Consider the following 27,605-nt stretch of genomic DNA (forward strand, 5'->3'; position numbering starts at 1 on the left):
AACTCGTAAAAAATTCTATCAAAACACTAACAAAAACATACAACAACTACCAATATAACTGCCTGCATAATTGACGTGCAGACAACAAGCTGGCAAGCAGGCAGCTAGTCAACGTATAACAATAACAACAATGTAAACAAATGCTAAACAATTGAGTGTTTTGGCGGCATTTCGATGCGCGAAAATTGGCTGCGGGTGAAGGAACGGCGGCGGGTGACCATTGGCTTTCGTCCATCAGGCATTGTTATGTGTTTGAAATGGGCAGGTGCAAGTGACTGAGTGGGTTTATTAAACCGGAAGAGGCGTGAATTAATGCAGAGAGCAAATTTTTAGTGAGAAGTTGCTATCAAAATAAGAAGTAACGGCATTTAAATCACCTAAAATATGAGGGGATGTAGTGAAGACCAATAGTACCTTGCATTGATCAATGAAGAAGATAGTTTGGTCCGCGATAGGTGCGACAACTTATTTGAACTGCACTTTGCAGACACAACACTTATCTAGGTTTAACTCTGAACCACAAAATATGATAAGCTACCGAAAAATATATCTAATCTGCCGAAAACATATATATATCTTTTTAATCTAATACCAGATGAAATCAATCTTACTCCTTTTGAGACTCAGATTAGAATCATTACATGAAAAATATTAAAATGGCCGCAGAGACTCTTTGATTTAGTCTGATTCATAAATCGATTGATATGTTTTCGACAGTATTCTCAGGCATAACTCAAAGCTTCAAACTGGTCTGTTAAAATTTCTCGCCTGTAGCCTGTACATTTCGCCGCGATAAAAATCAGCATTGTTTTCCTATTTTTAATATATTATTAAATATTCAATTCTTTTGTTGTACTGTTCGACTGAAACATGCTTTTTGTTGTACTACCATTTAAATGCATGATCTGCAGTATATTCTCTATACATATCTAATATTTTTAGTGGAAAATGTTAACTGGTTTTGTAGAATATGAGATAAAAAAGGTTAGAAAGAGATGGTTGCAAAAATATGAGGAAAACTAAAAAAGTGAGACAAATGTATTTGTTGAGATGTGCCAAAAGAGAATGATGGCTAAAAAGAATGATTACCTTAAATTGTGACAAAAAAGCTACCAAAAATTTTATACAAATTCCCAGGGTAAAAGATATTTCAAAAAGATTATTTTGCTAAGTTGTTAGAACTTTCCTTAATTACAATGCTAAATATGAGCGCGATCTGTCTACCAGTTTGTCGATAGAAACTGCTTAATGGATACAAATATCGAACATAGAATTTGTCTCAAATTTTGTATTTCTAATCAAATTTCGTTTGCGGAATCAGTGCGAATGAGGAGTAAGATTTATGGTGATTCACTTTTATCAAAAACACAAGCTTACGAGTGATACAAAACCCTCAAAGATGGTCGAGAGATCGTTGAAGTCATGCCTCGTTCTGGATGACTTTCGACCTCTTCAACTGATGGAATTATTACAAAAGTGAAGAATGCGTGCTTGAAAATCGTCAGACAAGTACTGTAGAGATGGCAAGAGTGCTCGGCATCTCTCGCGAGTCCGTTTGAATCCTTATGGTAGATATTTTGGGTATGAAACACGTTATTCTTCGACTCGTCGCGAAAAAGCTGAATTTTTTTCAAAAAGAGTACTGTAAATAGATCTCTCTGGACATGCTTGATAGTGCGAATTCCAAACCCACATTCATGGAGAGTATTATAACTACCGATGAGACATGAGCTTATGAGTTTGATATGCGAACAAATCAACATTCATCAGAATGGTGTCAAAAAGCGAGCTGAAGCCAAAAAACCACGCCAACGTCGCAAAAGAATCAAAGCGGTGATCATTATTTTTTTCGCTATTCGTGCTTTGGTTCATCATGAAATCGTTTTGGATAGACAGACGGTTAATAGGGAGTTCTATTTGGCCGTATTAAGGCGCTTGCATAAGAGCATCCGTCGAAAACGGCCAGAATTGCGGAATAATAATTCATGGATTTCACACGATGATAAATCACCATCGCATCGAGCCACGATTGTGACCGAATTTAAAGCCAAAAACGAAATTAATACCATCAGTCAACCCGTATTCAGCAGATTTACCTCCATTTGATTTTTTTCTTGTTCCCCAAAATAAAACTGTCGTTACGTGGAACCTGTATTCAGTCAATCGAAGAGATAAAACAAAATTCACTGGAGCAGCTGAAAGCCATCCGAAAAGGTGCTTACGAAAAGTGTTTCGAGGACTGAAAAATGCGTTGTCATATTTGTACATGTGGTTTGGATTACTTTGATGGCGACAAAATAAATATTGATGAGCAATTAGTATTTTGCATTTTATTTGCAATTTCCGCGTATTTTTTCATACCCTGAACAGGGTATGTTAAGTTTGTCACGAAGTTTGTAACACCCAGAAGGAATCGTTGGAGACCCTATAAAGTATATATATAAATGATCAGTATGTCGAGCTGAGTCGATTTAGCCATGTCCGTCTGTCTGTCTGTCCGTCCGTCCGTCCGTCTGTATATATACGAACTAGTCCCTCAGTTTTTCAGATATCGTTTTGAAATTTTGCAAACGACATTTTCTCTTCAAGAAGCTGCTCATTTGTCGGAACGGCCGATATTGGACCACTATAACATATAGCTGCCATACAAACTGAACGATCGGAATCAAGTTCTTGTATGGACAACTTTCACATTTGACAAGATATATTCACGAAATTTGATATATGTTATTTTCTAAGGCAACAATGTAATCTCCGAAGAAATTGTTCAGAACGGATTACTATAGCATATAGCTTCCATACAAACTGAACACATAGTTACTAACAGAAATGCACCTGTGAAGGGTATTTAGCTTCGGTGCAACCAAAGTTAACGTTTTTTCTTGTTTTCATAGTGTATGACAAATACTTATCTCACTTGGACAGAATATTTGAGAGTATGTGGGAGCAAAAAGAGAAGGTAAGGTACTTAAATATTTTATTTATTCCAGACTGGGCTATAATAATAACGGAGGATTTGTATGACTTCTAGCGCATCTTTTATTATCTTCCATTGTGTTCTTTAATGTTGCTCCACATATGGCGGGTCCTAGGCAACCTAAACCAAATTTTTAGAAAATGTGAAACACCACATTAAAGCCAGACCGCACAAGAATTTCAGAAATGACTACGAAAATGTACGCAATTTAAAGAGGACAATTTTGAACGTCAGAAAACAAGTTTTAAATTGTGATAGAAAAATTTCTTCGAATAAACTGCCCGCCGGAGAGCTGTATATTTGAATCAGAATAAATCAGAATTTTTCTCCAACGAAGCGGTTAAAATTCAATTAAAAATGCATCAAAAAACTCTGGTGAAATATTGTGTGCGGCCTTTCCACAACAATAACAAATAACATGTGCAAGGGTCGGTGGAATTTTTCGACAAAAAAAAATTCGAAAAAATTCCACACGTAATTACTTGTAAAATCAGCAAATTTCAGACAGTAAATGAGAGTAAATATTATATAAAGTACACATACCCATATCCATGCATACAAGCAGTATAAAAAATACCGAACTAGTTAAGAAAAAATTGCTGCGAAAATAATAAAGCCGCTTGACCTTTGTGTGCGCTTTGTGCGAGTTCGCCGAATGCTGACGCCGTAAAAACAAGCGTTGCGTGAAAACAGGTTTACGCAACAGCTGATGCCGCGGCACACATACTCACAGACACATACATACTATATGTATATACAAGCTTGTACATTTTGTAGAATGGATGGTCAAGAGCGGCAGCAGCGGTTTAGCTGCTGATGACTAACAAGGCGATTTTTGAAGTACAGCGAAGAGGAAACAACTTGAACAATACAAAAACAAAAACAAAACTATTTAAGACTTAAATGTATAACAAAAAATAATTGCAAAGCAAAGCATTTTTGCCAATCCGCCACTAAGCGGCTAATGTGACTCTGCGGCAACAGCTGATGCTTGCGGCTGCGAAGTGTAAGTTGGCCTTTCCTAGGCAATTAGATGGCCGACACAAGTGCGCACAGCTTGCAAACTTTGCTTTTGTTGTTGCTTTGTATTTTATTATTCTTCTTTTTCGATATTTTCCCACAGCGAACAAGAGATTTTGCTGTAAACTCTATGAGGAATGCTACTCTATATCTGCCCCTTGACTTGAGACTAGAGAACAGTCTTTCTATGAACGAATCTAAGAATTATTTACATCCTATTCAGCCATTGACTTCTACACTTCAAATTATTATTTTTAAATGTTTCTTCTCCCCAATGTTGAAACGTAAGTTGCGCTTAATATTTCGGCAATTGACAATCCCAGTGTTGTACTGGAGGATTACTCCAAGACGAATCTGGTGAAGGTCGTTCAAAATCAGTTGTTAGGTTAGTTTAGGTTATACTGGACGGGTTTCACGTCATATATAGACCTATTGATCCTTAGTAATGGCAGATGGAGGTTCAGTTTAGTTTGGGTGAAGTATTCGTCATTCCAGACGTCAACTCTTTTTGCATAGGTACTTTAAGAGCCACTTGCTCTAAACATTGTTACTTCATCTAGTCACTTGAACTCCGAAGCACTGACATGCTTAAGAGGAGTTCTAGATAGTGTCGGACAAAGGCATATGAGGTGTTCCAACGTCTCTCTCATGTTAACTTCTCTGCACTTTCTGCATGTATTGTTTTCTCTTATGCCTGTCAAGAGGACAACAGCCATCTGGCAGTCCTTTCGAGACCATGTGAGTAACAAGGTCTTTTGCATATGATCTTGGCGACCCCGCATTTACTTAAGGCATCCCATTTCGCTCGCATCCGCCTCTCTTTTCTTTCACAAATTTCGTTGTATATCGTTCTTAGTGAATTACATATTTCCTGTACTTGGTCGGTACAGACAGACAGATGACACTTTTGACAATCTCATCAGCTGCTTCATTTTCCGGAACTTGTTTATGATCTGGAACTCAGTATATATAGTACTGCTTCCCTGCTTCTATATACGTATATATTTATACTTTTTATGTTGCTTCCTGCGCTGTTAGTTATCTCGCCCGCTTTCCCAACAGCAAATAATTCCGCCTGGATGATGCGGTAGTAATCCAGAAGCTTGAGGGATCGTCTGAGATCCAGGTCTGAGCAATAGGTTCCGACTCCCACTCCATTGGATCCATCTGTATTCCTTTGGTGTGACTTGAAAGCTTTTCTCCCAAATAAATCGTATGGGTTTATAGTATAATTTGTCCACCAGTCTCCCGCTTACTGAGCGATTCCCGAAGGTCTTTGTAGAGAACTCACCTAATGTCGCCAATTTTGCATTTGATTCAATTGTTGTGCCGAGCACTATTCATGATGCGCCCAAACTAATAGAGCAAGATCGTCGTCTGATTTATATTTGTTTTTCTCCTCTTATCCCGAAACAAAAAAAGCAACCTACGTAGCACTAATAGCATTGAGTGTCTGTCCTCAGTAGAAATAACATCAATTTAATTGCATCTTTCGTGCTAGCAGTGAACCAATGGAACTCGCGTGCACTTATCATATCATTAGTCTTGAGTAGAACGCAGGAGATCTCCGGAACTATTTTATATTAGCAAAGTTCATCTCAGATCGTAGGAGTTCTTATTAGACCAATAGGCATTCAAGTGTTCTATGGAGAGGTCTGAGTCTCTTCAAGACTAATATTGAAACATTTCGGCAGTCTTACCTTCGGCGAACTGGTCGAAATGACCGGCGTTCTAAGCTGTTTAGTGATATCTATGTAATAATCGACATTTTAACCTAACCTAACTCCTAATGATACTAATGACTTTCGTCATATCAAAGTTCTTAATATCATCGAGTTTCCAATGCGTCTTGAACTTTCGTAAGCTTGAAGTTCTTAAGGAGATTATTTTTCCCGTTCTACTTTAAATTGTGTTAGTTTGCAGCCCTTAAAGATATAATCCCAAAATGCTTTTTCTATAAATCCAACTACATAAAAATGGATGAGAATATGAAAAGCGCGCTTTCAAAGCAGCAGCTGACATTGTTTGAAATTCAACATCAAACTTCCGAGTTCATCTGATAAACAGAACAAAAAAAAGCTTATCAAACCTTCAAATATTTGTATAAATTTCGGAACCGTGGAACAAAGTTCTTTCCTCGGTTCGGCAAACCAAACAATATTTGTATTACTGAGCAAAAGCTTATCAAACCTTCAAATATTTGTATAAATTTCGGAACCGTGGAACAAAGTTCTTTCCACGGCTCTGCATATTATGTCCAAGTGTGAGCGAAAGCAAATAAGTTCTCGCACAGGTTCATCAGTCGAAACACCAATTCGAAGACATATCCAAGAGAAACCTAAGGAAGAATAACAATCGCAGGTTTGATAACGATGACAGCAAGGCAACAGCCGACTGGCAAGGCCAAAACAACTTGGAAACAATTAATTGTAATCTGAAATGTCTACACGGTTTCCAAAACCTCTTCACTACTGTATTTAGAAGAAAAAATTTACTTGTTAAATAAAGCATTTATATTTATGTATTTAATCCGCTGGTTAGTAACAAAATATCAGTCATATTTTTTAAATTTTTCATAAATACTTTTACTTAAATTTAACAGCCTATGATACTCGATGATGAATCGCTCGACGATGTGACAGCTAACTATAGGCAATGTGTTGCTTCACTCGGCATCATTATCTGAGTCAGAGTCTTCTGATTCACTCGAGCTAGAATCGGACGAATCGTCAGAACTTGATAAATCATTCTCATTCATCTGGTTATTTTGGTATCCTCTTCCTTGATGCTGGGGTTGTTGTGGCATGAATTGTGAGCGTTGAAAAGACGATAGTTCTGAATTTGAGCTATCACTAGAGTCGGACGAATCATCCGAATCTGATAAATTTTTATCATCATGCTGCTGGTGATTTTCATGATACTTTTGCTGGTACTGCGATTGTTGTGGAATGAATTGTGTGTCGTGAAAAGACGCTAGTTCTTCTTCACTAGAGTTGGACGAATCGTCCGAATCGTCTGAATCTGATAAATCATTATCATGGTGACCATTTTCTTGGTGGCGTGTTTGTTGTGGAATGAATTGTGAGCCACATGATGATAATTTTGTGTTTGAGATCACAACGCTATTTTGCTGCTGCGTCTCTTGATGCCATACCACCTCATTCGTTGTGTTCTGTTGTGTATTGTATGTCGATAGTTGTGATGGCGGTAGAGCAACTTCAACTTCGTTCTCTACAACGGTCTCCATTGAGACTGCGACGTGTCCGTTGCTTGGGTGGGCTGGTGCGGTCAGCACATGGCTGCTGCCATTCATAGCGTACGAGTATATCTCTTTCGGCTCCTCAATCGGTGTTATTGGTAACATTTGTTGCTGCTGTTGAAGAACCTGGTGTTGTAGCACAGCCGCGTCAATTGCAGCCGATTCAGCCTTTAACTTCTGATCGTAATCGTTTACAAGCTGCGTTATGTACGCTAATTTGGCTTCCAGGTAGTCAAACCTTAGTTTCCGTTGTTTCTGCTCCGCACTATTTAGCCGCTCGTATTCCATCTCAATCTGTTGTTGAATATGTTGATAGACGGGACTGCCTGGTGGCAGTTGCTCTAATTGTTGTACTAATAAGTGAAAGTCACGGCGCACTTGTTCGACACTCTTTGACAGCTGGTCGTATTCCTCGAAGTGACTTTCGAATTCGGCTTTGTAAAGGCGTCGCTGTTCAACGCATGTGATCGGAGTATACGCGCTGAAATCAAAGCGGCTTTGTGGCTCAGCAATGTGTGCGTCAGTCATAGTGGAATGCTGCGCTATAGGTTCTTGCGATCTGATTTGCTCTTGGACTCGTTGTGGTGGCTCCACGTGTCGAAAACGCTCTTGTTCTGAATTCCGATGAGCATTAAGTGTATCACTTGGACCGTACCGGCGTGCTGTGGGTTCTTGAGATGTGTATTGCTGCTGGAGCCGCTGTTGTGGCACAATGTGTTGAGAACTATGTTGCTCTCTATGCTTGCGAGCTTCAAGGCTTTTATTTGTGGCGGAATGGTGCGCTACTGGCTCTTGTAGTGTGATTTGCTGCTGTGGCTTCACGGTTCGAGAACTCTGTTGTTCTACTTCCTTCGGAGTTTTAAGTTTGTGATTCGTGAATGGTGGCACAGTCATCTGTGGTTTTGATGTCTGTTTTCTGGAGCTCGCTGGTAGGTCAACCTTTTTATTACATTTGCTTTTTTGCGGTGTTTCCCTATTTTTACTGGGCTTTGACCGACTATCTTCTTGTGGCTTTGCGGTATCAGTATTAATTGTGTTGCTCTCTTTGCTATTCTTAGAATTACTTGCCTTATTTTTGTTGCTGCTCTTACCGGCGCTTATGACCGGTTGATTTTCAGAAACAGAAGCTGACGATTTCTGGAACTTATCCGCCTTGTTTCTGCTGCTGCTTTTCTTGTAGCCACTCACAGCGTCAGCTGGCTGATTAACGGCAACAGGAGCTGCAGAGTTCTCTTTGTTTTGTGTATCAGTACCCACGGCTTCGCTCCTGGTACCACCCTTTGGCTTACTTGACCTGCGTTTGCTACTGCTGCTTTCTTTATCCGTGCTCACAATCTCGGCCGGCTGCTTATTGAATTCAGGAGCCGAAGATTTCTTAGACTTACGGTCTTTGCTTTTTCCGCTGGTGTTCTTGTCTTCACTCACACGTTCAGTGGGGTGTCTGCCAGTAAGAGGTGCCGAATATTTCGCTGACTTGCTCTCGGTCAGCTGCTGATCAGAAGGAGCGCTGCTAGTATTCCCACAATTCTTTTGATTGACACAATTGGCGGTAATTTGTGTACCATTGAACACCTTATTATCTTCCACAGCCTCTGCTTTTCTGTTATATACTAAAATATTTTCGCTGGTTGGGCTCTTGTGATTACCCACATGATTTTTTGTCTTTACATGACTTATGCGTTGTTTTTTGGATGGCACCGGATTTTGATAGACTTCGCCAGGGCGCTTCAAACTGTTGCCGTAGTTAACGTCACTGTTTAGGGTCACTTGTGGTGGACTGGGCGAGCTCAATAAAGGTGGGCTAGCTGTATCTGAACTTATTGGTGGCGTCAAGTCTTTAGGCTTATTCTCTTTTAGCTGCTGTAGTTCCGCTTCATTATAAAATGGCCAGTCTTCCTTTACCATATTCCATATGTGACGTCGCAAATTGAAAGCGTTGTCGCGTAAGAACGCTATCTCACGCAATATGGTACTAATGGCTTGGCGCTCAGTATCACGTATGCCCTCGTTTTGCAGACGAGTATAAAGTTCAAGCTTCTTATAGGGCTTAATAGCCAACATTTGTATGACACGTTCCTTTATTTTACAACGAGTTATATCGGGTTGCTTGCTCTTAGCTTTCGATTTTTTAACGCTTTTAGTGTCCACAGCTTTCGATTGCGCAGATTTAGCCTTGGCGCCAGTAGGCTGTTGGGATTTTACTTCATTGTCATTTTCCTTAACCACTGAATTTTTATTCGGAAGGGTAGAAGATGACTTTGAGGATGTCGTTAGAAGCGGTAACGAAGTTAATGTATTACTCATACTATCGCGGGGATGAGAGGATTTACCCTTGCTTTTCGACGAAGTACTGCTATGTCTTTTGTGATCCAATTTCGGATCTATATCCCTTGGCTTGGTCAGCGGACGAACAAAATCGGGTGCTGTCAGTCTGGCAGATACATTGTTACTTGAAATAACATTTCCATTAGTCAGGTGGGAAGATGGTTTTGAAGGTGTTAACATATTGATTTCCCGATGTTTCCCATTCGTCAGCTGGGTAGATGGATTTGAAGGTGTCGTGAGAAGAGGAAGTGAAGATAATGTATTACTCGCAATATTGCGCTCCCGATGACTCCCGTTCGTCAGCGTGGGTGATGGTTTTGAGGGGCTCGTTAGAAGGGGTAGTGAAGAGAATGTACTACCCTTACTATCGCGTTTATGAGAGGATTTACCATTACGTTTCGATGAAGCGCTGCCATGTCTATTATGTTCAAATCTCGTATCCACATTCGCTGGTTTGCTCACCGGTCGTACAAAGTCAGCTTCGTTAGTTTTAACATTATGCACATCTTTGCTCCTTTCCGTAACACCGAGTGCAGGGCACGCCTTATTGCGATCCTGGTTGTGTGCCACCTGCTGAGCCGATAAAGTCGCCACTGGCTTCTCCACTTTGCGACCGATCTCACTTGTGTTTGGTTTAATCACTTTTGTGCATTTGCTGCGCTCCGACTCCTCCGACATAGCCATTTTGGTGCGTGTTTCAGCAAAAACATCTTCGTTAGCATGAATACGCATACTGTGAGTAATGGGGCCGAGGCTGCTAAGACCTTCTGCGGTCTGTTGTACAGCCTCCATCGAACCTTGAACAGCATCCAATGAGAAACCAAAATTGACGCCCGCTTCACTGCCAAATGTGGGTATACTGATTATGCCGGTATTACCGTTCATTTTCATTTTTGGATTCTGCTCGTTTGTAAAGTGATTTGTGTTGGAATAATGTTGATACTCTTCGATGGCGCGATAAGCCGAATCGGTCAACTTTACTCTAATATACACCTTCGAATCGTCCTTGTTATATTGTTGAGTCATCTCGTAGTCACCGGCGCTAAATGTTGCTGGACAGTCTGTCATGACGCTCGTGTTTCGTTCTAAAGAGTCTTAAATATTACGTCTTGCTTTGCTGAATCACTATGTGCTTCTATCACGTTTCTCAGCCCTTACTCCCTTTTATATGCGTTGCTGTTCTGCATAACTCTACCTGCATCTATCACAAAGGACATGTGCTCATAATTTAGGTATTCGGCAAAATTTGTTTACTTCTTGCCTTTGTCTACCTTTAAGCCGAGCTTACACGAAGTTTGCTCAGCGAAGTGAATCTCTACATTTTTTGCACTTTTTTGTGAAACTTATTTAATTCACTTGTTGTCTTTGTTGCACCTAATATTTGTTTTTACAAAGGCCGAAGGAAGAACTTCGCTAATAGGCAGGACAGGATCTTTCTGAGTTAATAAGTCTTTTCCATTGTGGATAAATATTTCAATGATTTCTAGTAGAATTGCTCTGTTTTACAACATTGTTTACAGTTTTTTAATTCACTTCCCTGCTTCAATCCAACTAAGTGTTCAAAGACTCTACTCAGTTTCTAAGCAATGATCATTTCAATTTTCAATTCAATTCAATTTTTTGAAATTCAGCAAACCCAGAAGTTTCTCTTGAAGCAATGAATTCAAAAAAAAAAACGCTGTGAAGAATTCCCCATAGAAGATAGTTGCGAGCGTAAGTGCAAGAAACCCCCTCATAGCTTGAGATCACGTGGCTTAGGAAGAGCTTCAAGGAAACTTACTTTCACTCTGAGCTTTACTCATTCTTATTTGAAGTGGGAGTGATAAAAACGCCTTCCAAAAATATGAACTACCATTATCGTTGCGGGTTTTCAATCATTACAACACTATAAAACGCGTTCAACACGAAAAATGAACTTCGGGGTCCAAAGTTGGAGTGACATTTTTGCTACATATATTATGTGGGAGGCATCTTCTAACAAACAAATTACCTGTCATTGTTTCACGTGCTCGACAAACGAACGGTCGCTGTACAATATAGGTAGGTGTTTCCCAAAAGTGAGGGATCAAAACAAAAATTACAAAATTAGCTGTTATTTTATATTTGGGAGAATACTTAACAAAAAGTACAAAACATATTTTTTTGTACTTGATGGTGGAAAACAAATTTCTAAAGGCTTATATTTGAAGGGCGTGGCGAAAATAATTTTCAGCACAAAAAGTATTGCCTAATCCCTTGCATCATTTTTAAAGCAAATAACAAACTCTCACATACACACAAATAGTATAGGTGTGTTTCTGCAAACCATATGTAGAACATTCTAGAACGAAAAACTGGCGACACCTTCAATATTTTTGATAACGAATTAACCTCAAAACGACATTTTTCTAATTCCAACTACTGGACCATTTGTATACCAGCGGCTCTGCAATTCTCAGTAATAATTTTAGGAATATTAAATCGTCTGCAAACCTTCTCAATCTAGAGATAGACTTCATCAGTCTATTTTTTCGAATAGGAAAAGCATTTATTTAGAAATGTTTAGCATTACACGCATTCCATTCTTCATTCATTTCGATCTTTTGCGCACTAAATTCGGTAGTGATGTGGAGAAACCATTGGTATTTCGGTAGCTACAAGTATTATGAGCACAACCCATACATACGACTTGCGTTTAAGCGACTTTTGAGAAAGTTATGTCGAAAATTATGTCAATAATGTAAATATTTATATAGTAGATATTCAGATACTCACGGTTAGGTTAGGTTAAATGGCTGATCTAGAGAGAACTGTTATATGTTGACCTTTGAAAAAAGAGCTCCAGTGCTCAAACTTATAAATTAGCAATTAAGCGTTTTTCCAATACCAATATGCACAGGCGTTTAATTTCCATACCCGCCAGCTCTGTGGGTTATTCGAAGATCTTCCAAGTGTTTAACGCGAAACAGTCAAGAATGATGTGTTGAAACGTTTCTACCTTGTCTTCTCCATACAGCTTCTGCAGATGATAAGATTCCCAGCCTCACAGCATGGACGCCAATTGAGAAATTATCTGTTCAAATCGCCACAACTAGGGCGAGGCTAGCTTACTCTAATTTTTTAGTTACAAAATGGATTAATATACTCTATTATATTTCAGTTTTATGTACCAAATTTATCGGAGGACGCACAAATTGATATTAGATTAGAATGTTACTTTAAATACAGTGACATTAAGCATTACGAAAGAAGTGTAGTATGTAGACCTCTTCCTTAACTAGTAAATATAAATCTTAAAGCTAATAAAGACATTGGCTCTCTAATATCCAAAGTATAATCTAAATCTTACAGATATTGATGAAAGTATATAACGCGTCATTTGGACTGATTTCCCATTTCGAAGCGCTATACGCTTCCTGGCAGACTAAAAATTAAAGCTTAAAAAACTCAACGACAAAAATATAGTTTGGATAGAAATTGAAGAAGTTCAAAACATACAAAGTTTGGAGCAATACCAATATATGAAGTTAAGGAAACTTCTGTATGCATCCATTATGAAAACCCACAAAAACTTACTCAATTTCTTTCTGGTGGGTGGGATCATATAGTACAAGATTTTCATAAAAAATATTAAGTGATCGATTAACAGTTCGGACAAATATAAAGAAATCGTGAATTGTCATTCCTTCCCAGGAAGAAAGTGTTTCGAAAAAGAGTTTTAAAGTGTTTTTAATAGAATTATTATTTCATAGAATAATAATTTTAACAGACTATTATTTATCTGTGGGGGTCACAAAGAAACAAACGTTCCAGAAAAATTAGCAAGTGTTAACGTTTGGGTTTTCAAAGCGTTTGGAAACACTATAAAAAACGATTTCCCACAAAAAGTGAAGTTCGCCGGCCGAAGTTCGGCACGGTGAAATAAAGCAATTACCTGCCATTGTTTCGTGTGGCCTAGAAACGAAGGTTTTCTTAGAAAAAGCCATTGTTATGCTGCAATATTGTACACATAAATGTTTTGTTGTTTTTGGGGTTGTTTTTTAAAACAGGTTCTGGCCATATCTTTTAGTAATCCTTTCATTGTTTTGTTTCTCTCTTTGTTCTTTTATATGTCGAATATGAGGAAGACATTTGTATACTCCTTCAACATGTTGCTACAGAGGATATTAGTTTTGTTCACCTAACTATTGTTTGTATCACATGAAACTAATCGAGATATATATCGAGTTATATATATTTAATGATCATATATAATCATTATATACATATATATTAATGATGAGGATGATGAAACAGTACAGCAGATTATAGCATTAAAAGAAGGCGTGTCTCCACCACCTATATAGTTTAATTAAGATATATTCCGAAACGCTAATGACAAAGTTAACAAACTTATTGGGGAGAATTCATCTTAGCATCTCTTTAAAGCCTGTGAAAATGGTTGAAATCAGTAAATAAACAAGCTCACTCCCCACAGAACGGTTATGTTGAAAACAACTAAACGCGCCTTAACTCACAGAATAAAAAAGCTTTAAATTTCAAAACTATGATGTTGAGCTTCATAGGAGTAGTTTGTAAAAATTGACAATAGGCGTGGCACCGTCCATTGCTAGGCAACATCCTATATCACAGGAACTATTTGCCGATTTCTACCAAATTTGATGTCTGAGGTTATGAAAAACATTTCTATTAGCGACTGTGAAAATTGATAAATTCTGATAACAACCACGCCTACTTCCCGTAGAACAAACTTTTAAATTCCATCTAAAGCTTTTACCTTCAATTATATAAATCAAAAATCAGTGAAGATATCAGAATTAAACTTTGCACAAATAGTGCCCTCAAAGTATTTTATCTTACGTTCAAAATCGAACTATAAATTGTGCCAAAAATTACTAAAATAATAGTATTGCCTCTTGCATTAAAATTAAAAAATCACGGCGGCACTTCTGTTTGATATAAAGCCTTACCAACAACTCAAGTTGTTTCCCAGGCTTTAACCTTTGCGAGTTGCGAACTTTTCGCTTCATTGCTTGTTGTTAGATTATATTTGTAGACTTTTCTTCTCCGCCCTAGATATTTCTTAAACGCGTTGAAAGAGTTGAGACTTACATAACACGGACTTTTAACACAAAACCCATTACCTCTAATTGCTGAAGGTGTTACCTGGGTTTCCTTGAGTAAAAAACAGCCTTTTTTCAACAGTTTTTTTCACATATGAAAAATGAAATATTTTATTAAAACTTTTTTTTTTATTATTTATTTTTAAACCCATGTAAGCCTCAACACATATGAATGAAGAATATAATTGACAGAGTAAGCGCCATATGGTGAACCTAATAAAGCTTTAAAGCAAATTTCTTTAAGCAACCAGGAAAATAATGCCGAGCGTGGGCAGATACGCTCTTCAAAAACTAGAACTTTTTCTTTAAATAGCAGAAAATAGGGCCGAAAATATGAGCTTTGATCCTTCGAAATATAACTCATGCAATAACACAAAATTAAGCTCCCTTTGGTTTTCAAACAAATACATAATTTGTAACGTAAATTAAAATGAACGTACCAAGCATGCTACCTGAAGCAAATTTCTTGAAAATCGCCCAAAAAATTGCCTGCTTTATTTTTTTCTGGTGGGTGGGATCAGAATATGCAAGAAAAGGATTACGTGATAGATTAACGGTTCGGGCAGGTATAAAGAACCCGTTAACTGTCATTGCTTGAAAGGTAGGCGGGTTCCAAAAATAATGTATTTTTTAATATTCAAATTCAAATTCAAATTTATTTCACTTCTTCTTATAATATATGTATTTACAGTGACTAATGTATATAAGTTAAGAGTACAGGCGATTTTGCTTTTTCTACTTAAAAATTATTTGAGAATGAGCTATGATATGTTACTATTAATAATATAGTTTTTGTAGGGAAAAAAATTTACAAAAAACCCTTGAAGAATATTGTCTTAACCTACTTATTTCTACTTTATAACTAAGAATATATTTTACATCAGTTAATTAATTAATTCATTGATATGAGAGTACATGGAATGCTCACAGCGATCGTTAAACCTTCTGTTTAGTCGGGACAATCTATCTGCGACTAATTCAACATTAGCTCTGTCATGTAATTCCGAGGTAGGAAAATGCCATGGTAGGTTGAAAATTATTTTTAATATTTTATTTAGGGCCACTTGAAGTTTTTTTTTTTTATTTTCTAGTGAAAGGCACCATGTTGAGCTAGTTCTATATTACTCATGAATTTTGTGAAGGAAGACTTTACAAATATAAACGAAAAGCAGCTACAGAACAGACAGAGAAACACTTGCAACACTTTGCTATAAAAGCAGGTGATATGTTGCAACGCTTAGTAGTAGCATCACGTTAGCAGTAGCAGCAACAACTAAAATTCTAGCATCTGTAAATAGCAAAATGAACATGGCAGGCAAAACATACAAGATCAGTAACTATGCACGCGCCGGCGGCAGTGAGTTATTTATAAATGAAAGGCCAAAACCCCACAGCAAACGAGGAGGAACTGCTTCAATAAAAATACCAAGTATTACGTCACGTAAAATACGTGAACGATTGATTCATTTGCTGGCATTTAAAGCCTACACAAGAATCGAATTAAATACAATCTTAAAGCGAGAGGGATCACAGGAGTGTGAGCGTCGAGTGGTTGGTACTGTGCTTAAAGATATAGCACAGCTACGCCAAAATACTTATACTTTGCGTCCACGGATGTGGAAAGAAGTCGACGAAAACTGGCCGTATGTAAGTAAGGAAGAGCAGCAGCAACTGAAGTGGCTCAAAGAGCAGAATTCACGACCGCCAAACAGTTCAGATGATGTAACCTCCGTTTCCAGCTGCAGTCCACCACAATTGGAAGAAAGCGATCGGCTACGAGCAGGTGACACACTGAAGCGCCCCTGTGAGAATAACTATGTACCACAACCGGCGAAGCTAAGAAAAACAGAGCACACAATCGACGATAAATGTTTGGACACGAACTCCAAACAGCCTGCATGTCACGCGCCCGCTAGCACAAATGCCGCACAACTCGACAACTACGACTTCAGTGGCTATACGGAGATCACATGTGGGGAGCAGCGCCAGCAATATAAGGCTGCATTTGATCAAGACTATGAAGAATACATGTTGCTCTTTCAGCAGATCGCAGTGTTGGAACGCAGTTTCGGCGAACTTGGCGGAATATATCTACAAATGTTAAGGAACGGTTCCGATCGCCAGAGCATTACAAAGCGCATAGTGGCCGCCCATAACATCATCTCTAGCCAGGAGAGTTGTATGCGCCAGCAGCGTCGCGATTATTTGCACGCCAAACTAGCACATATCAAAAACCTTATAACGGGCTATGATAAGAAATGTGCAGAGCAGGTAGCACTGGCAATGTCTAAGCAATATGAGTTGAGACAAGAGCATCTGAACGCTGAAATAGCGGCCTCTACTATGCAGTTCCCACCCGCGAAAAACGAAGCAGTTTCCGATTTTCTGGGCACTGATCTCGCCGAAATAGCGGAACCTGATGAAAATCCGATCATAAATGGCTATGCGACAACAGCCACTACTATACAATTCCAATCCAGAAAAGACGAAGGCTTTTTAGATTTTCTAGGCACCGAACTAGCGCTGTCGGAGAGCGACAGTGATGAAGATTGAGATTGTAATAATATATATGTATATAAACAATGGTTAAGTTTTTTTATATATAATATAGATATGATAATAAATGTATACTTCATAAACCATTGTCCATATTTTCTTGAACTTTTCATTAAAAAAAGAATTTCCGAATCAAAGTGTGTTTTTTGTTTGACAAACTCCTGGTTGTTCCTGTAGTGCCTTTCCCACTGATCCGAGCAGGCTACTAACCGACTTTAAAGATAATTTGAAGGCTTTACCATGTCCTTAAATTTTGCATAAATCCGTCTATCGAGAGGGTTGGTTGCAGCATTACCAGTAACCGAAGATTGGTTAACTTCTTTACGGCGAGTTCTATCAAAACAATTCAGTCCAAAAACTACAGAGTTTTACAATAAAAGTGACATGATTTAAAGAAATTCGAATGTTTTTATTTAAGGTGAATCGATATAATTAAGTTCTGAATGTAACATCATTCAAATGGCTTTCACGACTTCTTTTGCAGGAACGAACTCAATGAGCCAAGTTTTTTCCACTAAAGCAAGTCGTATGTCATGATAGCACGTTCAACTGAACTGAACTAAACTGACTTCGAAAGAATGAATGGTTTGTTGGTAAAAATCAATGACTTCATATACCCCACATGAAATAGTCCGATTTTCTAGTCTTCTTGGTGGCCACTCAATGTCACAATTTCTTGAAATAATCATTGTCTAGTTGGACCCAGATATTGTCAAGTTCAATTCCTTACAAATGTAGTCTTAAAAAGTTCGTTGTCATCGATTTATGTATACCGCTCTCCATTGACAGTACGGTGTCACCAGCTCTATTTCGAAAGAAGTACGAACCAATATTCCACCAGACCATAAACCAAACCAAATTGTCTATTTAGGTGAATGTAAAGATTGTTCGTGAATAATTTGTAAATTTTCTTTGCACCAGAATCGAAGTGAGCCTCATCAAAGAAGATGATCTTCTAAAAGAAATCTTTATCGTTTTCAAGTTGTTCGAAGGCAAACTCACGACGTTTACGGTAGTCCAATGGATTCAGTTCCTGTGAGAACAATTTTATATGGACGCAAGCCCGAATCCTTTCTCAAAATCCGTCAGGTTGCGATTTGAGACAGTCCCAATTTTTGCGAACGTCCTGTAATCGACAAATTTCGGTCTACAGCCAGACTTGCCTGAACGGCAGCAACATTTTCATTACTTCGAGCGGTTCTTTGTCTTATTGGTACTTGAACACTATGTAAAGAAGATTTATGCTCCACATTTTCAACAACTCGACGAATAGCTTAAAATGACAAAAGCGCACGAATAGTTGTAATTGAAAAACGATTTTTTTGATAATAAAATTTAATAATTGAAAAGTAAGCGTTTTTCTTGCCAATATCTTTCCATGATGAAATTGCAAATATACTGAATACAATGGAAAAAATTACTAATCATAACAAACAAAAAATGTCGGAAACGACAATTAGAAATCATATCATTCATATTGGAAAACCCAGCATAATTCCACATTAAAGGTTTTTACTCACTATTACGTTAACTGTAAGTTTTTTTGTCAGCCTTCCAAAAAAATTAGCTGCAATTACTGTTCTGAGTTTTTTAAGCATTTTGCAACACTACAAAAAACGGCTTTACACGAGGACTGAACTTCGGGAGCCGAAGTAGTAATATTATCATGGGATAATCCGCAAACAAAGAAACTACCTGCCATTGTTTCGTGTGGCCTAGAAAGCAAGGTGTTCTTAGAAAAAAAACCCTATGCTGTACTTTTATTTGCTTTGTTGTTTTTGGGTTGTTTTTTACGATCAGATTCTGGGCGTATTTTCTATTTGTCTCTTAATTGCTTTGTTTTTCTGTTCTGCTTTGTATGAAGGTTATGGGAAAAATATTTTCTCAACATAAGTTTCTAGACTCTTATTATTCTGAGGTAGTTGTTTCCTGAAAGCTAAAAATCTATAGACAAATTTGTTTGTACTTAATTAGTAAAAGGATAAATAAAAAAAGAAAGTAAATTTATTTTGTTTGCCTATTAAAAACAGAGAATAGTTTGGAGTTTATACATACTAATCTTTAAAAAGTTTAGGCATAAGTAGCACGGTATTTAACACCAAAAGTATTATCGAACATTGCTTAATAGCTTGCATCATTATTAAAACCAAATAAAAACTTCTTTACTGTAATAGCCAAGCTTTCTGGAAGAAAAGTCAGGCGACTTATCAATATTTTTTTCGAGTAATGAAATAATTGTTGACTATCACATCAGTTGATATAATAAAATCGTCTTTGATGCTGATAAAAATAGTTCATATCCAAGGAGGGACAGTTGGCTCGCTTCACAAACTTAACCTTTATGAAAAACTACTTTAATTTTGCTTTCAAAAAATATATTGCTAGAATTAAGTTTCATAATAAACATTATTATAATTAAGGCATCGCCTCAGTGCGACCCACCGCAAAATCACTGAGTTTCGCGATTTTTACTCTTAATGTTGATATTAACTAATCGGACCGGTTTTTTATAAATAAACATATTCAGGACAAATACAAAATAATTTTTTTATGTTTATTTATTGTATAATAGTTAAATAAATTTATTGAAATGACACGTAAATAACAAGGTCTGTACGATTTCCACGATTGCGGCCGCAATTTTGATATAAAACAAAAAATTCAAAATGATTATTAATCTGTAGGAAAGTCGCTATCGCGCTTTTTTGTTTTTTGAAATTTGACAAAATGGCATTTTTTCCGACAGGTTTTCGTGGGAAGAATGGGAAAATTTCAAAAAAATAAAAATAAAAGACTCCATAGCGCAATAGCGAATGATGTTAAAAATGTTCTCTCCAAATTGGGTGTAGAAATATTTCCTTTGAGAGTGGAAATCGTTTTGAAAAACACCATTCTGAGGAAAGATTGGAGTCGCTACGTTCCCCACTCTGTTCGCTTTTTGAATTTCGATTTCAAAATTTGAGCGAATGTTTATTATAGTGTATGCTAACCGGTAATGCAACAAACAAAATCGATTTCTCCAAAATTTCACACTGAGACGATCATTTAAGTAGTTAAGACAACTATTTCCAAACATTTATTTTTATTATTAGTCGACATCACTTTTGTACACTTAAAATTTTCAATAAATATACTATTGCTTACAATCCATCATCGGTTCTTTCTCCAGTAATTATGTTGCTGGTCATATTGTTGATGGGCAAGATCCGGGAATGCTATGCGTAGAACCTATTCAAAATGCGGAATATAGGCGATTTTTGGGCTTCCGCAAGAAGCATACTTTAATCGTATGAAAAGCGACATAGAACCACCAAAGCTACGCCATACTTAGTCCTGCCATAAGTTCTGTTACAAGTTTAGGTCGTTATTAAAATGAAACTGTAATATGTACATAAACGTTTTATATTTTTAATAAATGTCATTTTTATAATGCATATATTAAGTTAGTACGAAATTCTATTCGAAATGGTCACTATTTGCTATAAAAAATAAACCTGAAATGGTTTGGCCAATAATCAATAACTACGCGTTGAATATAAGTCAGTATAAACGACGATCGAAATAAATATTTTTTTCTAAATTACTGTGGACAACAAAATTCCAGCCGCCAATAAACTGCAGTTATAAAAACATATGTATGTGAAGCTTTTAAGCCACTGCTGTGTAGCACTTGTCTTGTATGCTAGAGCACAATCAGAATGAATTATAACATTTTCAGTGAAACAACTTTTGTTATTGTGAAAAAATTGATGACAAGCAATTTCGTGCGTTGATAAAATATTGTTTTTTTACGAAAAAAGTACAGTTGAAGCAAAAACTTGGATTAATGACGAGTTTGAGGACACTGCTTCACACAAATCTATCACAAAGTATTAGCACGGCTAACTAAAAATTCTAGTAACGCCATCTACTTGTACTTGTCAGGCCGCAGACTTTTCAATTGAAGTGTTAGATGTATGTCTGCACGGCAAGAAGTTTCTTGCAAGCGTTACTTTCCTCATTCCATACTACCATATTTTATGATATTTTGCAAACTAATGCAAGTCATTTCCAACATTTTCGAAACACAAAACATTCAACTAACTTCTGATATAATATTGATACCGAACCCAGTCTAACCTCTGAAGTTCAGCTCTAACAAAGCTTTAATTATAAATAAATAGTAAATATCCTACTATGATTAAAATTAAAATTTAACACATACTTGAAGCTTTAAGAAAGTGCAAAAAGTAGAATTGAAATCTTGCTAAAATAAATTGCTTAATACATATATTGCAGCAAGTAGTAAAAAATAACGCGAAAGTGTATGACGGTAGCGGATGGAATACACTTTCTGTCTGAAGCATTACAGTGTGCAAATATTGAAATCAAAATAAAAAGTTCTTTTTTGCCGAACAGATATATAATATTAGTAATTGATTACAAAACTATATAGTTGCAAATTTTTGTTTTGAAAATTTAGTGAATCGACTCGACTCTCTTGAAGTGCTCGCATAGTAATTTTCTTTCTTTTAAAAGTATTTCTGTGAATGCGTTCGCGAATAGTTTTTATGGCTAAATTAGTTCGAAATACTCCAAAACGACTCAAAAGGTCAATACTTGAAACCTTTGGTAAAATCAATCATTACAAAAGCAAACAAACATTTTCGAAATATTAAGGTTTTTGAGTATCTCACAAATTTCAATGCGACTTTCATTAGCTCCCCATTTCGATTATTTAAAGCTACACTGAACTGAATATTACATATGAGAAGACACGGAATACAAATTATAATAAAAATAGTGACACTTTTTTGTGTGAATTTGTCCTCTCAAACATTTTAAACTTTTTAATAGAATTTATGGCAAGACCAGTTACATTAAGTATGGGAAGCATGTTTGTCTATTATCAAAGGTCCAAAACGAGATGGCCACTGTTCTGGATTTTCACAATAAAATTTTGTTCAGCTATGAAGCTCGCCTTTACTTTGGTCATATGTAAGTAGAAAAATGTGAAAAGATCTCCAAGAATGAGTGGTTTAATACCGCCAGACTATTTTTGTGGGCTTGTGTGAAATAGGTTGTAGAAAATTGGACCTCTTGACTGGATTTTATTGGTATTTGTTGGAATTTATTCGAGCTTAATAGCAACTTTTACATTTATAGCAAAGCTAAAGTTCCATCAATATGTCTAAATTTTTACTTAAGGTGCAAAAATGGACAAACAGTCATGTTGAATTCAATTCCTCTCGTTACCCTGATCAATTTGTTATGTATAACTCAATATCTATCACGCTTATTTTTAGGTACTACAAGCAACCTTTAGGTGAGCAAAACTATTATACTCTGTTCCACATTTTCCATTGTGAACGGTTGAAATTACCAAATTTTGACAAAAGTGAAGATACAAAATTTTGTTTATTGAAATGTTATTTCGAAAAATTAAGACTTAAAATCGTTTGAAATATATCATAGAAAACATTTCATGAAATAAATAAGGGTTCCCAAATGTTTTGCCTGAACCCTGAATGAAAAATTTATCCACTAATGAAGAAATCGCCAAACAATTTCGCCAGTGTTAGATGACATTTTGATGCATCGCAACTGCTACTGGTTTCTTTAAGCTCTTGCATGGTTTTCTAGATTCTCTGGTCTCCAACAGGTGCCGAAATGAGGAGAGTTATTGAGTGAAACTGCTCACTTCCCTAAATGTCACTCAGTTGTGGTTAACGTTTGACTACCTGAGCGTAGCAGGTAGAAGGTAAATATGCTCAAAATTGCGCGCCGTTTGACTACCTGAACTCACGCCTTTTTGCCTATAGTTGAGGGTCGCTAAAAAGATCGAATAACGCCTGTGTGAATAACTATAAAAGACTCTACAACTCTAGGAAAAAATCAATGTGGCAACGTAGTTCGTAGCAGCAAGACGTCTCATATATCTAACCAACACAGCTGAGAAAAAATCAAACATGATTTCCATAGCTAAAATTATGCGCTCTACTAAAATGTGCAGGAAGTCATCCAGGAAATGTAGTTCTGTTGTCAGAAAGTCCAGGAAACCACGAAATGTCGATAATTTGAATCGTCATTACCGCCAACGGCTAGTTAATTTGTTGGCCCTTAGAAACAATAAAACCCACAATCTCCCAGAAATGCTTACACCGCCACAGAGTTCGGACGACGACGCATCGAGTTTAATGTCAGTAGAAACATGTGCTCCCATCCATCACTTGACCACAAAGAGATCTCCAGTAAATCGTTTAAAACTGGCAGAAGCACGTAGCCGATTTGGCAGCAGAAGGATGACCAGGAAATTCCCACGAACTGAGCAGCGTGAGCCCCAGAAATCCGGCGGGGTGTCAGAGCAGCGGCAGCCACAGTTCCTGCCAAATACGGCACAGCCGCCAGCTGTGCAACATTTTGCCATCACCTATGGGACATCCGCTCCGGTGCCGGTCTTTGATTTGAACAATTACGCGGCTTTAACCACCATTCAACAGTACCGCCAATACAACGCTGAATACGAACGGGCTTACGATGAGTATTATCAGGTTCAGCAGCGTATCGAAAAAATTCAACGCGACTACTTGTTGCTCGCCCATCAACTGCAAGGTTCCACCGTCTACCAACACTTGAAGGAAAATATTGAGAGTGAATATCAACGCAAAAGTAGTGAGGAGACTCAAAAATCTGAGTATTTATACAACAAACTTTTATATATTCGGAAGCTGGTGACCGGTTATGATACGGCACCAACATCGAAGCCCGCGACAGAAAGACTGGCGGCAGCTGCCAGAGATTATCTACAACGGCATCAACCTAATAATTTCACATCAGCGGCTGAATTCGATGTCATGAGGCCTGGGAATGGAAGTTTTTGTAATACTTTACAGTCAACTATGTTTAGACTTACCGTTGATAACTTAAAACTACACGATATGCAGCAAGAACTAGCTGAGTTTCAGCTGTATAAAAATAGTATCCCATATAATATTTGGAATGTCGGGCCACGCATGGATATTGCAGATTTCAGTAATGGAGAGTCTAACGATACAGCTTCTACGGACAGCGAATCTAAAAGATTTGCAAATTTTGGTGACGGAGAGTCTACAGATACAGATTCTACGGACAGCGAATCTAAAAATAAAGATTCTATAGGCAAATCTGTAGTCAACGAATCTATACATAGTGAATCAATGGATGTAGATTCAATCAACAGCGAATCTACAGATACCGATCCTAGCATCAGCGAATCCTCGCAGGGATATTCTAGTTACGGATCTGCAGATAGAAATACTAACCACAGCGAATGATCCTTTAATTATTTATTTTCACTATATTAAATACAAAAAACTAAAGAAAACATTTGAAATAAAAACTTTGCAAACTAATTTCATGAATTTTTTGAAATCTGAGAACTTGAAATAAAAATTATAGAAACTAATTTTAAGAGTTTTGAGAGGTTTAAGGGGTGGCTGTTTAGGAGTTTTTAGTTTTCTTTCTTACCTTTTTATAGAGGTCCTCTTATGTGGGGCAGAGCTGGTAGTTTTTTCACGACTAGACGGATCCCGTGAGCTGAAGCCTTGATCTAATGTGGTGTGCTTTCAAGCTGAGTTGTCAGTTTCTTTCACTTCTTGTGCTAAGCTTCTCGAAGTTGGATCCTATGTCAGACCAGCAAAGGTCGACTGAGCTGTTTTCTCTCAATAATTTTTATTCTTCTTGATGATTTTAAATATCAAATAGAATGTATTTGAAACTTTCTGGGTGTGGTTTCATAACATATGAAAAAGAAAAAACATATCTCATTTTCATTTTAGCTTAAAGAGCCCAATTTTGATGTACTAAATATAGTCTTTGATAGGATGAAAAGAAAGTATAATAATAGCTTATTTTCGATACCATCTATCTGCACTTCTTCATTCGACGTTCAGCTACGTTTTGGAGAATTTGATAGATGCGGAAGCAATTCGAAGCTCGATTAAAATTTTTCGGGAGGGTTCAATAATGTAATAGTCGCTGTTTAAAATCCTTCTTTTTCCAAGGTAATAAATAAAAATTATTACATGTGTATCCTAAAATACAGACGTCATTTTGCCTTTTTCACGCTTTTGAACGGGTTCATTGTGTGCAGTTCACTCGGATGACTGTCGATTGGATTTAGGAGTAAAATGATGGCATTTCTCCATCATCCAGTCATCCGAGTGAACTGCCCGCGTTATCCTTTGTTACATATCAAAGCAAAAACTCAGGTTTATTTCCCTTCAATATCTCCAAACACTGTTTCGAATTATCGACTCGTCATTGTTTTGGTTACAAGTGAGCTCGCACGGCACTCACTTTTCACTGAGCTTCCTTATACTCAAATATTCGGGAATGATATTATGTATTTGTTGACATCTCTAGAGTACCTGCTATCTCGAGCAAATTCACTTTACAGTCATTCAAAATTATTTTGTGGACATTTGTGGACCTTTGGGCATCCACTGCGTTCACCGTCTTCGGTGCTCATTTCGCCTCGTTCAAACTTAGCAAACAACTTTTCATTGGTTAATTTCTCTGGTGCAGAGTTCTGATAATGTTGGTCAGTCAAAAGCTTGGCTTCAAAAAGCTACATTTTCTCAACACCCGAAATTCACAATAACAAAAATTGCTTCACTCAAAATTATATAATTATCAAACTAATGGTCCGAAAGCTTTCAAATTCATATACGCGACTTCTGAAGGTTAGAGCTAACAAAAATCATTTGGACTTAATTATAGTATCGCCATCTATGTGTCAGGAGTTATGTTAACACTTGCTTTTCAACATTTGGAAAAATCGACTAAATTTTCCTTTACTGAAATAAAGTATACCGAAGAATAAAACGACTGTTTGCAATTGCGAATTTTAGAGTTTTGGCTTATGTTGCTATTTTCTTAAGTATGACTGAACATATGTATCCAGATGTTTGTATATGTAGTATATTTCTCTATTTCGCAACTGGATGCAGACTTTTTCACATAAGGCTCACAATACGGTTCAGAATATTGCTGAAAATGCTTCAATTATGTCAAGCTGAAATAATTTTTGTACCACAGCGATACGAAAACAAATTCCTTTGGGTGTTTTTATTGACATGATTGTGGTATGTATATGAATCTTGACTATATACGGGTGATCCTTAAAAATATAAAAAATTAGAAAAAGTAAATTATTTTGCAGCTGAATCTTTTCGAACTGAAAGAGTCCAGTTATCAGTATTATATGTCTAACAAGTTTTAAAATTTTGGACTACCCTAACATTTTTTAATATTCAAATTTTTTAATTTTCAAATTTTATTTCGAAATTTCCGAAGCGGTTTAAGTTGAGATTTACGTGCAGGCGTATTAAAACTTTTTTACTGTTAAGCATCACCCTAGTGAATAATTAATATTCAACCTCTCAATACTGTTGTATCTGCCATTTCTGACTCTGAAAAATTAAAAAAATATAGAGTAAAAAAATGATTTGTAGACTTCATCCGCTTAATCTGTAATACTACAGTTGTCGGTATTATGTATTAAATTTTGAACTACCCTACGAAATTGAAATTTTTTATTAATTTTCATATTTTCTAAGCGCCTTGTATGGTGAATTAGTTAATCCAATGCAAAAATATTTTTTTAATTACTTAAAACCCACACTAGTAAAAACATTATAAGCTTATTTTCATTATAGTTGCATGTTTGTGTTTTAAAAATTAAAAAACAAAAAAGAATTATAATAAATGAAATGATTTTGGCACCTTCATCCTCTCAATCAAAAATACCACAGTTATCAAAAATATATCTACCTAACGATAAAATTTTGGATCACCCTATGATATTTAAAAAAAATTAATTTTATATATCATGATTTCCTAGGCGCTTTGAGTTGCGATTTTGGTAATCCGTTGAAAAAATATATGTACCACCCTAATAAAATAGTATATGTGTATTTGCAATACCTTTTCATATATTTACACGTCTTGACTACAATTGCTTTGTGGTTTCACAAAAAAACATTTTCTTTAAGCGCTTAAGGACCACCCTAATACATGTATTACATTTTTGAACCCGTGAATATGTACATAAATACATATATACAATCAATTTTTGCTGTCACATGACATCACACACGCATTAAATAAAAGCTGACAAATAACTTTGACTTTTGCACTCAATACCGTTAATTTTGCGAAATGCAAAAAAATAAAAAAAAATTAAATTGAAAAGGAAAAAATATATATAAATAGCTAGGAATAAATGTTTTTGGCACCACATATGTATGTACATAGTAGATATGTAGTTCAAAAAAATACGGTTAAAGGTAACAGTATTTATAAAATAGACTGAATTGCTTTCCGCCCACACGCCTCTACTCGCACT

The 27,605-nt window shown here is 36.7% G+C and overlaps 2 protein-coding genes across 3 annotated transcripts in view; one reads left to right on the forward strand and one right to left on the reverse strand.

Moving 5' to 3' along the window:
• The window catches only part of LOC126751526 (ABC transporter G family member 20), a 179,092-nt gene that overhangs the window by 42,303 nt on the left and 109,184 nt on the right, over positions 1 to 27,605 (forward strand). The window lies entirely within an intron of this gene.
• On the reverse strand, positions 6,663 to 10,649 carry LOC126751135 (RNA polymerase II elongation factor Ell-like). The gene has a single exon (XM_050461138.1). The coding sequence runs from the start codon at positions 10,647 to 10,649 to the stop codon at positions 6,663 to 6,665; it is 3,987 nt and encodes a 1,328-aa protein (XP_050317095.1).

Source organism: Bactrocera neohumeralis, chromosome 2 (assembly GCF_024586455.1).
Source record: "Bactrocera neohumeralis isolate Rockhampton chromosome 2, APGP_CSIRO_Bneo_wtdbg2-racon-allhic-juicebox.fasta_v2, whole genome shotgun sequence".
In the NCBI taxonomy this organism is placed as follows: Eukaryota; Metazoa; Arthropoda; class Insecta; order Diptera; family Tephritidae; genus Bactrocera; species Bactrocera neohumeralis.